At 39.7% G+C, this 16,409-nt stretch overlaps 1 protein-coding gene across 1 annotated transcript; it reads right to left on the minus strand.

The window, feature by feature from the left end:
- Positions 1 to 26: 26 nt before the first annotated feature.
- LOC116377095 (rabphilin-3A-like) lies at positions 27 to 15,088 on the minus strand. Its single transcript, XM_031838642.1, has 5 exons — positions 11,552 to 15,088; positions 11,277 to 11,333; positions 10,455 to 10,579; positions 767 to 848; positions 27 to 493 (listed from the first exon to the last, which is right to left on the minus strand). The coding sequence occupies exons 1-5, from the start codon at positions 11,696 to 11,698 to the stop codon at positions 224 to 226; spliced, it is 681 nt and encodes a 226-aa protein (XP_031694502.1). The 5' UTR covers positions 11,699 to 15,088; the 3' UTR covers positions 27 to 223.
- Between the last annotated feature and the right edge of the window lie 1,321 nt (positions 15,089 to 16,409).

The following is a 16,409-nucleotide window of genomic DNA, read 5'->3' on the forward strand; positions in this document are numbered from 1 at the left end:
GGTAATCCATTCTCACTGTGCCTCCCCACTAGTTCCCCATCACTCCCATGTGCTCCATTACCATGATATACATTAGGGCCATGCCAAAGCTGTTAAGCAGTCTGACGAAGAAGCAGCAGCGATCTGATGTGCCAAGTCCATGAAGGATGGGGATCCTTTTTTGATTTCTAAAGCGTCTCTATTTCCTTCTCCACTCAAACTCTCCTTTTTCAAATCGTTCTCCTCAAGCCTCATAATTACCCCTCATCTCCCCGCATTTCTTTTCTTTACTCCTCCCTCCGCCTACGCTCGGCCTGGTTTGTAATGTTTTTCGCAATTGCGCCGCTTTCATTCCAGCACTCTTGCACAGTTGCTGCTGCAGCTTCGTTCCGCTCCTCAGTTTTTTTCTCAGCCTACCTATGAAGTCGTTGCTCATTCCCAAGTCGTAGTCCCACACAGAGATCTCCAGGGTTTTCTTTGCCAGCTGGTCCAAGGTAACTTCATATGAAAACTCCTGTGCAGGTGGTGCACACAAGAACATATTCATATCAATGATTAATTAACATACGAGTCGAAAGAAACTGAATTCGTATCTTAATGAATTTTCAGATGAAACATGCAGATTGATGCACAGAACACATTCAATTAAGGAATGTTTAAAGTTTTAAAAAGTATTCTTAATTGCTATGCTCATCAGATACACTACAGAACATACTCTTGAGCTCAGTAAAGAAAAGAAGTTGATAGGTGTATTGTGGTTATTTGTAGAACAGGAGTCACTTTGTACCTCATTGAATTCAGGGTTGAGAGTCTTTTTCTTCACTGTAGTCTTGTTCTTTGACTTTTTCCCCATATCTGGCTGCAACGTTCTGAGAAAGAGAGGGACAAAAAGAGAGCAAAAGCTAAAGAGGACATGAATGCATCGGGACCTCGTACACTCTTTAGGTGGTGTCCAACCTCATTATGAGACATAGCTTGAACTTAAAGAAATAGTTTGACATTTTGTGAATTTGCTGATTTGCTTTCTGGCGAGTTAGATGAGACAGGGAAAATATAGACAGAGATTTAAATGTGCAGTTTGGCAAGGTTTGTACAATAGAGATCCTAAAATGCATTTTAACATTTAAACAAGGCCAGAAGAATCATTATTGCTGAGTTGAAAGGAATTAAATCGGTTAATTTTTTTCCAATCGTTTTGACAGTGAACTTTGCTGAATGGTAGAAACAAAAGGGAGACGGAGATTTGCTAAATCTCTTTCAGAGATAATTGTGACCCAGAAGTCTTTTGAACAAAGATGGGGACAGTGAGAGAGTGACAGAGAGACAGAAAGAGAGAAACAGTAGACCACAGCAAGATTGTAATCATGCCTCCTGTAAAGAGGCAACAGAAGGATCGCTAAAGGGCAATGGGAATCATCATCAGCATACATTCCAAGTCAAGATGTTCAGGCGGTGAGATATCTCACTCTTCTAGCCCGACCTCACCCCCACCCACAGCCAGTGGCGAATCCTGGCCTGACAGCTGATGCATGAGATGGGCTTGGGGTTGTCGCTTCAGAGCTGGAATCAGGATGAGTGAATGATGGAGGGATGGAGGTGGGAAAGGAACAGGAGGAGGAGGAGGAGGAGGAGAAATTGATAAATGGTGGCACAAAGACTTGAGGCACTCGACGTTGTCAGTGATGAAAATGTAATTTTTCATGAAATTAAATGATTGGGCTAAAGTTACAGTAGTGACAAACTGACAATTTTGAAGTCAGTCCTCCCACAAATGGTTCACTGAAAATTTAACTTATTAACATATTCTTGCATGTGTCTTAACCAGGATTGACCGAAGGAGCCTCAATATCAGAATGTATCCAGATGTTTACAATAACCCCTCAGGTTCTACACCGGCTTTAGGGGGCTTAACCGGCCAAGGGTTTGTAAGATAGATCTGACGGATCACATGATGGTAACAGTACATTTATAAGAAACATTAATATTACTGTTCAACCAAATTTAGTGTATTATTTTCTGAAACAATCTGAGATGGAGAAGTCATTCTTTGGTTGAACTGCTCACCACTCATGTCTGCATAACTAACTTAATAACCTGTGAAGTGAGATTGCAAGTAGACACCACTGCATTATTAACCATAAATAAACATTTAAATATGATCATCCTGCGGTGGGTGGGTTAGAAACAGGAGCTGACAAATCTGCATATAGGTGGGAGGTGTCTAGTCTTGTCAGATGGTGCAGTAAACACAGTATAATAGTCTTAAGTTCAACAGTGTGAAATATAAGGACATTGGCTATTTTGGGGGAATGAACACAAACTGTCCAGTGGCCAAATTTGTGTGAATTACATGAAAACTTTTATGAAACTTTTCTTTCTGCACACATCTTTAAAGATTATTCTCAACAGTGAAATGCCCTCTGATAGCACATAGACAGCTTCTGTTATTTTGCACACACTACTAATAAACCTATTACCTGTTACACTCACGATTATAGTGTTGGTCAGTTGATGACATGTGACCAAACAGCTTCTTGTCACAAGTCACAGGTTCTGTTAGGTGTTTATTGTATATTAAAAAGGTCATTTTCTCCAGAAGCTAATCAGCATTAAAATACTTAGTGCTTATACAAAGGTCTGTCTGCCTTCGTGAGAAAAAAAAAAGAAAGAAAGAAAGAAATCCATTGGGAGAGGCGGCCAAACAAAGCATCTATTTGACCGGCAGCATGTGAGAGGGTGAGGTGAGAGCCCGAGGGACATTTCAGTCTGAGCTGTGCCAAATCACATTTTACATGCGGCTCTGAGGCCGTTCAGACGAGGGATTCCAATTTCCAGAATAACAAAAGAACATTTGACAGCAACATCCATAATAATGATAGCACAAATATCTATTTTCTGTACAGCAGCAACCAAACTATACCCAAATTACTGTAGCAAATTCAATGTGAAGAATAAATCATAACATGGAAGGCTGGCCCATAGAGATAGTGGGGATTATCTTTTCAGTTATTGTTGGCGGTTTCCTTAAAAAGTAGGTCGTTCACAGCAAGATACAGTAAACTAACAGTTTTCTGTGCTATACACTGTCTGTTCCATGAAACTATTTTGTTTTTCTCATATATTGCAGTCCTGACAAGTGAGGACACGTCTTTAAGAATGACATACAAGGGGGGAACAAAATAAAACAGGAACACACAAAGAACAAACTCAAATCTAATGCAGCACAACAGCTTCAAAACATCCGCCACAGACTCTACAAAACCTCAAGCTAGCAGATTTATAAAACGTAGTATTGTTTGCAGCGCATTCCAAATGTGTTAGATATATATTGCTGTTGGTAATGATTTTGCTATCAACTCCTCTAACTATGCTGTCTTCATGTTATCAACCCATGCTACAGTCATTAGCTCACTTGTATTATATTACATCCTTTTCATTTTATCCAAGTACATTAATCAAATATTTCTAATCTTTTTTTTGTAGATGTTTGTATTCATACAGATTTTATATTTTATTTTAAGCTCTATTTTTTTTAAAATAGTAATACAATACTCACATTTGTACAGTGACAGAGTTAGTAGTCACAGTAAGTGTGTAAGTCTGCAGCATCTGTATTGAAGAATGAATAAACCTTAAAACATGGGGGACAAAATCCACAGTCTTTGTTCTGTGCAAAAATGCTTTCGAAGAAGCTAAGCTATGAGGCTTCAGCAGCCTCAGTTAAACAAATCAATTTGATACCTTCCAATATAGCAGTCTTTTTAGTACAAAAGTCCCTCATTATCTTACTATATCCTTCATTGCTGCCTTTTTCTTGCTGAATGTCATACTACAAAGTAAATAAGTTTGAGTTTGCCAAATCAAGAGTGCTGGCGCCTCATACTAGCTTTGTGTCAGCTTCAGAAAGCCTCTTTGCACAGAACGAGCACTATGGATTTTGTCAAGATATTAGGAAGAGGAGCTTCTTTGTTTGTTGTATTTGGCTGAACAAAAAAGTCCAAAAAATGGCTTTGGCTTCTTGACCTCTTCTGTCCTTAAAAAACAAAAACAAAACAAGTATTTTACTATATGTTCCACATTTGCTTTTATGCTGTTTTCTATGTGCAAATTACATTAAATGAAATGTAACAGGACAGGTTATAACGCAAGCTAAAATGTTCTCTCATCTGTCTTTGCCCTTTATGTCATTGGACCCTCATAACTTAATCACATGAAAATTTGCCAAATGCCGGGGTCACAAGCATTTGGTACCTAAAACCAATCTGACAGCAAGTTTAGTCGAGGGAGAGACAAGCCGAAGAGCGAGAGCATCATGTGAATGAGAGATAGAAACAACACAAATATAGAAGTGGAGGGAGCGGGTGTTAAAAAAACGGAACGAAAGTTATGACACTGAGAGGTAAAGACAACAATTTTTTTTTTAAATATATGAAAATTGAAAAGTGGAGCTTTCTGCAGCCTGCTGCAGAGAGGAGTTCACACAAGCGTTCAGAAGGAAAAAGAGAGCGAGAACAAAACTGTGAAGCTTGGCAGTGTGCTTGGTCAGCAGGAAATATCTGACATGTTTTGCACTTTTTTCTGCCTTCACATGTCTTTTTTTCTGACAGAATAATTTGTTCTTTAAACGTTTAAGGTAATGTGTGAAGAGAAATGTGAGTCAAGCTGAAGGATGTAAAGTCATTTAGTCTTCGAATGCTAATTTGTCCTTTTGAAGGAACGACAAATTAGTTCTGCGATAATTCTGACCTTGTGTCACTTGAGTGGCTTCTAAAGGCTGATTGATAGAAAAGACAAATTTGAAAAGCCCTCTGGACAAATGCACAGACACACACACAGACGCAGCATGGAAAAAGAAAGACCAGCATCAACATCAGTTTACAGATTCCTCAAGAGGATTGCTGGTGTTACAGCTCCAGGACATCAGCGCTCTGACAGTGAAGTAAGCCAGAATGCTGGCTAAGCAAATTCATTCATTACTCCTATGTCGACCTAATTGCTCAGTATACTCTAGAGACGTAATTCACCTATGCCAGCAATACATTCAACCCCTATTTTATTTGTGTGTGTTTAAAGTTAACTTCACTAAAACTTCTGAGACCCTGTTACAAAAGAGAACAAAGGAAACTTTGGCAGACAGGCAAGTGGAAAATCCAACCAACTTGAGTGCCATTAATACGAATCAGATCAGAGCAGTGGTTCAACAAAGTCATGTAAACTAAAAGAGTCTGCAGAAAAAGAAACATCCGGTGAAAGGATGCCCAACAAGAGGGGGGGGGGGGAGACAACAACAATAATAAAATGCAATATAGTGTGTGAGGAGAAAGAAGCGACAGACAAAATAGAAAGAGATGGATACTCTGGGTGCATATGTGATTTTGTGATGCACTCAAAAACATTGTGCATCAAAGAAATCCGACAAAGCACAAGGCATCACTTTTCAAGTAGAGGAACAAATCGGTACCTCGGAGAGAAAGAAGGAAAATATTCACGTATGTCTGTGCAAAAGATTTCTTTTTTACAAGACGTGAGCTTACTTTTTTTTCTTATTTCTCTCATCTCTCTACAGAAACTTCAGACAACTTTCAAAATCTCAATACTGTGGGTGAGTATCGAAAAAAGTTTTGCTCAATATTTTCCGCAACAGACTGACGGATGAAAATGTTTTTCAGTACAGTAATTGTAGCTGTCTCATTCAGACCAAACTTCCCTTCCTCTGCTTCCCATCTTTCATCTATAACACGTCCTCTTAATTAAGCTACAACATAGTTCTTCATCCATGCCCTCCAGAATGACACACAGTAGCGTTTTCTAATCCAGCACCACTATGGTTAAAGATGGTCAAGATTAGATGAAAAATGCTTTTTTAACCTTTCAGATCACATCCTCAGTATAATTGTGCACCTATTTAACAATACATGCAAAAAAAGTACAAAAAGATCCATTCCTTCATATTTCTATATCAGAATCAAGCCATCTTTTTTTCTCTGCAAAACAAATTATGACGTGTGCATACGTGAGCTAGTACAAACCAATTTCGACATGACATTCATCCATTATTTAATCTGCCTTGATAGACAGAGGAGGTGTGTGTGGAGATGAGATGAGGTGTCATCTCCGCCCACCTTTTAGCGGTCCAATCAAATGCGAAGGATTTGATTTAAATCCTTCTTGTAACTTTACACTGCTCAACTATTTAGTAACTCTGGGGAATACATTACAGTACAGAAGTTAAAGTCGCTCTAACTTCCGTTTCACTGGGACTCTAACGGTTAATTAGGTTTGTGCACAAATACTTAGTTGGTTAGGTTTAGAGATTTGGGTTAAAATAAGTAATTGTTGCATTTGTAAAGCGCTTTTTCCCCAGGCGCTTCACAATTTGCCTCTCTTTCATCTCTTCAATTAGAAACACACACATGGCTTGACCATTAGGAGCAATTTGGTCCAGTGTATTGCCTAAGGACACTTTAACATGTGCACAGGAGGGGGATAGAAATGCCAACTCTTGGTTAACATCATGGTTTGGGTTCAAATTAATTCATCCACGTGTTTAAAGTTTTGGAACTATAATGGCCATGGTTAAAAGAAACCAATACTGACTGCCGATAGGAAATAAACAGTTGCATCTCGTGTTAAAGTAGTTTGTGGCTATTCAACAACATCCCAATACTTCCTCCTGAACAAGTCATACTTCCTATGCTACAGGGCTTCGTCACTTCAAGGAAAACAAATACAATTTTTTGGGGCATTTGCTGAAACCACTGCCACTTAAATTTTTTTTAGACAGCCTCTCCATCAACTGTGCATTATCAGCCAGTTCTTCATGTAGAGCTAGACTTATAGTTCTGTGATGATACATGTGAACTTCTCTGGGGATTTACACATAGAAGGGTGTTGTGGGTAGTTGTAGGTTGCAGCGGCTGACAGAGGAGCCAAAGTGCACACCTCTGAGATCTCAAACAATGTGTCCTGCAGCTGTGTATGTCAAACAAGCTAACCATCCATCAATCCATTTATCCAGCCATCCATAATCTGTAACCAATTATCCTATTCAGGGTCGCGGGGGAGGGGGCTGAGCTAACTCTAGGCAAGAGGCTAATCAGTTGATCAAATTTCCTGTCAAGAGGTTGGTTGAAAATAGGAAAGAAAAAAATACTTATAATGATAAATGTAATTGCAAAGTATAAAAAAAAGCAACAACAGCCAAGCAAAAGTCTCTGAATGACACTGGTGCACATTCACTTAAGTGCTGCTGGCAGAAGCTGGATTCAGCTTTAAACCTACATTAAGGATCAGGAGGATACTAATCCATTTTTTTCCTGCATCTTTTATCATCATCCTCAGGCCTTAAACAAACATTGTCTTGGTCAAAGGGATCAACACCAAGTTAAGAAACTTACTGAACCTTCAATCACTGTATTCCCATCACACTATGTTGGATCCGCTGAAGAAACTATGGGAGAAAAATGTATTTGTGTCTTGAAATATATTTGTGTAAAATCAACAATATCCATAATTTGAAATGCATCCATGTATATTCACATTCATACTGTGATATTGGCCTGTATCATTGTCATATGTTATTCACGTCACCGAGACAGGGAGACGTAGATAAACAAGTAGTGCAAGATTTGTAACGTAGGGCAAGATAATCAAGAGAAGACAAGCGGGGAAGGAGACTGTGGTTAATCAAAAACCCTCTGCTATGACTTGTCCGAGGTGCGCAGTGCAACTTGTCTCGGTTAGAGGAGACATCTCCGAAGGGGGTGGGGGGGGGGGGAGACTTATGGTAGAATGGAGGGTATAAAATAATGTAATTGTGAAGTTAGTTGACTCCAGACAGCTCGGTTTACTTGTATACTTTGTGATGCAAATAAATCTGCGTGAACGGAAGAAAATCCAATCTCTCTTGTGTTCTGTGGGTGTTCGTTAACGAGTTCCTAATGGTGAGATCCTGTGGTGTCTCACCACGAGTCAGAGAGATAACAATTACTGATCCAGCCGTTAGGTAAAGTCAAAGAAGCAGCTCATCAACAGGGAAAAAAAGCCACAACAAAACTAAAAGCTACTTAAGAGCAGTTAAAACTTCCTTTAGAAGCAATTTCAGCAACCTGGAGCTCGGTACAGGATTGCTTGTCCTGTGTGGGAGCTCTCCCACTCCCTGCACTGTTGGTATTTAAAATGCACCAGGCAGGTCAGAGATTGAGTTGTGTGGGTTTTATTTGTCACCACCTCTGCCTTACAGGCAGGTTGGCTCAGGTGTGCATTGTGTCGGACACTTTGTCATTCCTCGGCTGAAAGGCACTTTGAAAATCGCAGTCTGACAAAACACCAGAACACTAGGATTGGTAATATAAATCCTGGGCCACAATTACTTGTTTTAATCATTGATAAATCTATAGATTTTTTTTTTTTTTGATAAATTGATTAAACTTAATTGTTTAACCTATAAAATGTAAGGAAATCTCAAATTCTCCGAGCCCAAGGTGAATTGATTTATCAGACCATCAATCCAAAATCCAAAGATATTGGATTTACAATGATATGAAAGAAAGTAAAGAAGCAAATCCTCACTTTGAAGAAGCTGGAACAAGTGAATGCCTGGCTTCTTTCTTTTTGGTTGCACACTATTGTCGGAGGAGGAGCTGCTCACAGTTGGAAAAATGTGGCGGTTGGTAATAAATCATCTCCAGAAACTCCTCAGAAAACAAACCACAAAAAGTATTATATCTTTGAAGGAACATGTTGCTCGCTCTTTGTGAATGTAGAAGGCCACTGCCAATTTAATTTCAGAGTTTTTCTAGCTGTGAGCAGCTCGTATTTGCAAGGTGGGACTTGGTGTTTTCTATGTTTTGGGTCTGTAAAATAGAATCGGTACAGTGTGGTAGCTGTGAGGCTTCCCCTGCCAAGCCTCAGGGGAAAATCCACAGACATGGCATGTTTTATTTTGGCAGTCATCAGACGAGTTCGCAAGCTTTAAACATTACATTAAAACTGTTAACAGCAACAAAATGTCTGGTTGGTACATGTTCGATTGTCAGAATTGATATTCCAACAGCGGACTTAAGTTCTACAAAATTCCTACAGGATCACGAACATTTCATGTTAACTGGTGACTTTCCACTGAATGCATCCGTTGTTGCTCGTAGTCTCGTTGGTATAGCCAATAAAAAGAGATGAGTATGTACCTAACATGGATTGAAGGCTTTTACGAAGACACCTACATGTTCTGTTTGTGTTTTCAATAGTTGCCGTCACTACGAGCAAACGCAAGCCATTCAGATGAGAGTCACCAGTTAACACAGTCACTTTTTATACTGAAACATCGGTGGCATCTATGGCTGCAAGCTATTAAATGTGTTGACTACCACTGAACTGGTCAAAAATGCTTGTGTCTGTAGCGCCCATTTTAAAACTCAATAAACACAACGCTCTGAGTCTGTGTCATGGTATTTGACGTTCTGTATATGACCACAGATAATGTGATAAGAATCTAGTGACTTGTATGCTCATAATTTAACTCTGGTGTAACATTACACACTAGGTTTTCTTCACCAAATAAATGTATATATCTAGTCACTAAATATTGGTCAACTTATATACACACTCACTAATAGCACACAGATATGTAAATCCATTTTTTTGGGTTGCATTTGTAATCTTTGGTGGTTATTGCCCTTGCATAATTTGACATGATATTACTCGACCGTACTTCCGTTTCCAAACTGAATGTGCACACTTATGTATATCATCGTTGTTTATAAACTGTAAAAGAAACTCAATTATCTCCAAAACAAAGCTATTCTGCAATCTCACAGACATAAAACTAATATGTCACAATACTGACAACATGTTCACCGCCATCGTTTTCCAGTTTATCAGTTTAGGTCAGATCACGGCCATATACAGCAGTAGTGTATGCACATCCCAATATTCTATCAGGTGCGTTGGCAAAAAAAAAGAAGGAAAAAAGGCACCCACAGCCACAATAACCCAAGGATTCACACCTGAGTGAAAAAAGTCACAATTATGTTAAATAAAAAATTGTCTTTCCTGTCTATGAGACTGCTCTCATACAAAAGAACATTAAAGGAAAATACTGGTTTATTCATTTCCCATAAATGTAGCCGTTGTGACTCTATTGATCGTGCTACAGTTGCACTCACAACCTCCATTAGAGATTTAGGAAAACAAGGGCTCAAGCAAAACAATTCCCACAAGATCCCTATGCAGTCAGAAAACATGGCTATTCCAGGCGGTGGATTCAGAGACAGTATTTGAAATGAGTTATGTGTAAATCATACCTTTCCCCCGAATGTCTACAACTACGGTGGAAAATGTTAAAATGAACATACACTCTGACTTTTCACCATACAATAACAAAATCCAACCACTGTGAATTGCTAATGCAGAATAGCTGCATATGAGCATGATTTATAGGGTACCAGGTTTGGTCATGAATATCAGACATGACTTACATTTTGACGAAGGGGTCAGAGTAGCCATTGGAGTCCATGGCGGCCAGATGGGCACAGCGTATGATCCCAACCAGCAGGCAGCCCTTCTCCGTGTTATAGCACAGTGACACCAGGATGCGTCCACGCTGGGGACACAGCACAAACAACAGTGTCAGACACAGCACCTGTTATCAACCTGACGTTTCCCTCTTCAGTGAATACACGGTGGGGAATCCTGCAGCAGGGTCACTAAAGTTTCTCAAAACACTTTTCACTCAAATCAACACAAATAAAACATAAATACAATGAAAACGGAATCAAAAAATTTGCTGCAACATTTTTTACTACCTAGGATATAGCGTGTTTTTTTATATACGGGCAACTGGTGTATTTAAATTAAAGCATGTAATTAAAGGCTTCATCTGAGCCCAGCAAAATGACACTGCTCTTTTCTCCTTTTAATCTGAGTCTATCAGAGACCAAAAGCTATTAGCCTCTGTCTCTACAATCCTGTATAGAAATTAGATAACGACCACCAGAGGAGGAATACGCCGGACAGGCAGCCATGGTGTAATTTACAACATGTTCCTATATGGAGTCCTGTGAGTAGTTTCCCTTCACAATAGTCTATTAGAGTTCATGCCTCAGGAACATATACCAATTAAAAAAATGCTTAATTAAACTTTCTTTTCCTTTAGAGATGGTGAAAAGAGAATACATTACAATTGCTGAAAAGATCAAATGTATCAGATATAGGAGAGTGATAGGAACTCATAGTCAGCCATGTTTTGGTTGATAGTGGTTATAATAAGATCGTGATGATAAAGCTGATGATAGTTTTACCTCCTCCTCTGCCACGACCGCTCCCTGCTCCACCATTTGATTGTTAGCTTCTTTATTCTAAAATGAGAAAAAGATACATAATGGTTATAGCCCACATAGCCTCCAGGTGAATATCTATTACACGTTATAATGCAGTATTTTAAATTGATGACTGATAGTCCCCAGGCAAACATGAACAATTGAGATAAGACACATCTTGATATATATGTCCACAGAAACCCATTTGGTTTATGTGCTTAGTCACACACACACATGCACACATAATGAACCCCTACCTGTGCAATTCTCTCCAGGCCCATATTGTAGCGCTTGTTCTCGCCCTCTTTCAGTTTCTTTAGAGGCACTCTCACCTCTCCAATGAATTCATTTCGTCCGAGTCTGTCCATGTCACACACACACAGCCTTCGCACGTAGACACACATACAGATGCAGAGATACAGAGAAGAGAATCACGTGAGTCAGTGAAAGGTTACAGATGAACCGCGCCGCTGTTTTGCTCTGCTCATTACTCGTAGACTGCGCCAAATATATCCAAAGTGCATCTAAACAATCCTACATCTGCAGCCAAAGCAGGGTTCCTGGTGGCTTCACGCGAGCAGCCTCGTGAATTATGAGACATTGAGAAACTGCTGAAGAGAAAAGAGGGTTTCAAAAAGTTTTGTAACAATTTGCTTCTTGGCTGTTACTCCATCAGACACTAATTTGTTGTAATTGAAACGTGTAAGAGGAAAGAGATTGTTTCAAGCAGGTAATCAGTTAAAAATACATTGATTTTGTAAAACAAATTAAAAGGACTTCTATGAATTGATTTACATACATTATGTGTTACATTTATTATTCAAGGTTACTTTTCAGGGTGTAACTGAGTTGGAAAATGTATTGTGAAACAAAACAAGAGTAAGAGTCAACAGCCCTCTCTACGGTTGCTTTCTAAATTGAAAAACAGACAACTGAATCAGTTTGTCTGTATTGCTACAGTTCTGTAAAATGATTTCCTCTGTAGAGCACACTTATTTAACCTCATGGTGATGTTTGATGGAGGGTGAATATTCCATCAGCTACAGTACAGTTTTACAGCCCATCACCTGCTACAATATTCCCTCTGTGCTTGAATATTCCCAGATGGACTGTCACTGCTCTTGATTTCTACCTCGCTCTTCACTCTCTATTCTCAACCTTTCTCTCTGGCTCCCCGCACACACCTTCCCCCTCTTCCTGTTCTCTTCCTGTCCCTCTGACATTTGGACATTTGACATGCTGGTTCCAGCCTTTTAGTCATAACGGATGAGTATCTCTAGCAGAAGCTTCAGAGTAACTCTGACTCACAACCACGGCTGTCAGATGATTTATGTGCCTTTGCTCTGTCATACATGCAGGGTGTCTGTGATGAGATGAAGGTTGTGGGGAAATGTGACACCAGTACCGCTCAAACCTTTGGCTTCTTACATTCAGATGCTCCATCCGTTTCCTCACACCCTCTCTCACTGTTTTACATCTATAGAATTCCTCTAAAAACCAAACAGATGCTCGTGGAGTCTGTTCAACCTGTGGTGCCAAATTTAGTGTGGAGTCGCTGACGAAATCCGCCTCGTGAGTTACATTAGATGATCAGGGTGTTTTGGCACTCCTGCTTGGTTTCTGTACTTGTGAAAGTGTCTCTTTAATAGTCTCAAACAAGCAGGAAGTGTCAACAAAAACTGACTTTGATGACAACAAGGACGACCTTTGCTGTGGTATTGTTTTTATAGTTTTTTAGAAGGATGATTGCCACAAAATATGGAGCTAATTGGTATTTAACCACTTATTTAATTAGGCATATAAACACATATATTAAGTCAATTTGAATGATACAGTATTTTATATGCCAAATGATTTTTGTGGAAAATCTCAGCAATGCTTGTTATATTCTAAGATGTAACTTCAATATCAGACAATGTTTTTAAAGAATCAAAGGATCCTTCTCCTACCATCATGCTAACAGCTTTGTGAAGCTGTACGAAGGCACACCAGTGCTTTGGGCTAAATGCAACAACAACATGTACTAGATGATTATTATTGAATACCTGCACAAAATATCATGGCATGTTGAAACATTTGACTCAAAACCAAAAATGTGGACCTAGTGGTGGCGCTAGAGAAAAAGTCAGAGGATCACCAAAGTCAGTAGGATTCATCGTCATGGGGAACATACATGTCTGTATAAAATATCACTGCAATTCATCAAATAGTTGTTTAGATATTTCAGTTCGGAAATTTGGAGCAGTGACCGACAGACCAACATTGCCACCAGCAATTCAAGTATAACACCAACCGAAAATATCACTCGTCCTGACATCTAACACCTAATCAAAGTTTTTTTCCCCCTCCATAGTACCAGACATACATATATCTCACCTGAGGCATCCAGCAGACAATCTCAGCCTCGCCCCCCCATCCAATACCAAATCAAGTCCTATATTTGTCCCTATCTCCCCACAGCCGAGGACAGTGAAAGTCTATTGGGAAGCCTGACAGAGGGACAGAGAGATAGAGGGAAGAAATTGAGAGAGAGACTAGACCTGGCACTGACATCATGTTGGTAGTCCTTTAACACACACACACACAGACATGCGCACACGCACGCCCACACGCGCTCCATCTCTCCTTGGTTAACAGCCTGACTCAAAACCAAATCATTTTAGTGATAAAAGCCACAAGGAGTCTTGAAGACGAGATTCTCCCCAAAGTCATGAATGTACAGTTCACCTAAATCTTTCTGTGCATCTTTTAAAAAGGCACTGAAAAGCGTTGAGCTATTTCAATGGGGGGGGGGGGGGGGGGGGGGGGATTGAAGCACCACATTACCACTGTCACTGCGTCCTAAATGACTTGAAATTTGCCCAAAGGCAGAGGCATATTGCGGCCAATAGATAAAGAAGTGTGGACCTAATCTCAAAATCATGTCAGCCTCACTGCAGTAAAACAATCTTCAGAGCAACTCAAACTGTTCAGACTTCAAAAGGAAACTGATAAATCTACTTGTTCCCAGTGCAGTTTCTAATGCTTCTGCTTTTTTCTAGAAATCAGCACTGAAAAAAACAGATTTTTCTACTGGAGATCAGTAAAACTTTCTTTTAAATAAGACAATTACAATTTTTACAACTCAGTAACAGACTGCATAACTCCAAGTCGGTTGATTTTTCACTCAACACTTAAGCACCTCAGGCAGCCGTGCTGCACCATTTGAAGGATTAGCTGGTATGCCAACCGTGAAGTCTGGATTGAGGACATTAGTTATTAGTTTACTCGGCTGATTCATTCTTAATAACAGACTGGATCTCCAGTGGCCCTTAGAAATTAAGTCTGCCCACTGAGGAATATTTGAATTCAGAATATAAAAAAAAGAATGCAAAAAAAGAATGCTGTTACAACTTTGAGAGATTGTTTTTCTCTCCAAGCCATTTCATAACCAATCGTCCCTTTCTATTTAAGTGCATTTTGCTTCCGCATAGTGGCTTTATATAATCATTGTAGCTGCAAATGAGTGAATGAATGACAAAATAAATAAATAAATGCATGAAACCATCCTCTCCCTCCATTTTACACAAGGCATAAATGTTTTCACATTTATTTATCCTCCGGTGCAAGAGCAGTGCTGCAGCAGAATGTACCAAAGGAACGTTTCATTAAGAATGCATGGATCTGTTTTTCAAGTCCTGATAACGACCCCTCTGCTTTTGTTATCCGCCGATGCAGAGTACTAATCCGATACCAGTGCTTAATTAATAATCTGTATGCCTCACTGTGTGGAAGAGACTGGGATCATGTGTAAGGCTTGACTTAAACATTGCTTTCCTGAATTTTTATGAACTATTAAAATAAAATATCATATACTAGCAAATATGTTAATATGTAAATCTGTAATGATATGATAATGATGATAATGAAATATGTAAAAAAAAAAATTCACTAAAATTACAATTCAAATGTAAACCTTTTTAATGCAGCAACAAATTGATCAAAACTTAAACAGGAATTAATATTCCAGTTTGTAATAGTGTATAAACATAGAATTGAATTGAATAGATCGGCCCCAGTGTCGGACATTACCCGATCCAGCTATTGAGGTAATATTGGCTGATTATCCAATAAAGGTATCAGTGCATTCTTACTTTTCATGACTCAAAAGCTTTATCACTGTCTACATATGATCGGCAGTTTTCTGCAATAGACAGTAAATGCATTCAGACCCAGTCATTACTGCTCTATATAATAGTATAGTAGTATAGTTTATTAGTAAAGTTTATTAGTGGCGGAGTCCGCCATTCCCGCACTTGATTTAAACCGCCTACCTAAGCACAAGGGATTCTCAGGAAACGATACATGAATATAATCCAGCGCAATTTCATCTAATCGATAACAGCCTCACTGTTTACTATAACTTACTGCTGGCCCAGTGTAAATAAACTTTGCACTGTCCAGGCCTTCAGGCAGGTCTACAGAGAGACTGAGACTGGTCAGAGTCTGCCCGCTCAGCAGTTCACAGACCATGGGGATCAAAGAGTACATCTTCCCCTCCTCTGCGCCCTGCTTGGACCGGCAGAGCAGAGGCAGCCCCATGAGTAAACATCTCTCTGGGGATCCCTCTCTGTTTCTCCGCTCTCTAACTGTTCCCTGCTGTCTGTGGAGTAATGAGAACAAAGTCTGTCTATTGGCTGAGGAATCGTGCTGGCACCTGAACACATCCACAGAGTTTGAGCAGATTCTCTCTCTCTCTCTCTCTCTCTCTCTCTCTCTCTCTCTCTCTCTCTCATTCATTCACTCCTGCTCGTTTGCTATCTCGCGTATTTCTCACTGTCCTCATTCTTTTGTTTTTTTGGGCTCCCTTTATCCATCTCACTACATGCTCTGTTAGCCAGTCTCTGTGTCTCTCTTTCAATTAACCCATGGATTCTCTCCATCCCTCTATTCTGTCATCTTTCTCAATCTTGGCCTCCCTAGTTTCCTCTTCCACACCGGTTTATCTGTCACTTGACATCATTCACACTTTTCCCCCTGCTCTCTTTGTTGATCTTGGCAGTCACCTCTCTCTCTCTCGCTCAACAATGGTCACACACCTCCTCTTCTTCCTTGTTTTGGCTTCCCAGAGCCCCC

This window comes from Anarrhichthys ocellatus, unplaced genomic scaffold, assembly GCF_004355925.1.
Source record: "Anarrhichthys ocellatus isolate YVR2014 unplaced genomic scaffold, GSC_Weel_1.0 scaffold893, whole genome shotgun sequence".
In the NCBI taxonomy this organism is placed as follows: domain Eukaryota; kingdom Metazoa; phylum Chordata; class Actinopteri; order Perciformes; family Anarhichadidae; genus Anarrhichthys; species Anarrhichthys ocellatus.

Excerpts from the sequence above, each read along its gene's own strand:
- LOC116377095 (XM_031838642.1), bottom strand. The coding sequence starts at position 11,698 with ATGTGTGTCTACGTGCGAAGGCTGTGTGTGTGTGACATGGACAGACTC. Across the intron at positions 11,334-11,551 it reads GCCTGGAGAGAATTGCACAG|AATAAAGAAGCTAACAATCA; the intron begins GTAGGGGTTCAT and ends TTCTCATTTTAG. Across the intron at positions 494-766 it reads TCAACCCTGAATTCAATGAG|GAGTTTTCATATGAAGTTAC; the intron begins GTACAAAGTGAC and ends CCACCTGCACAG.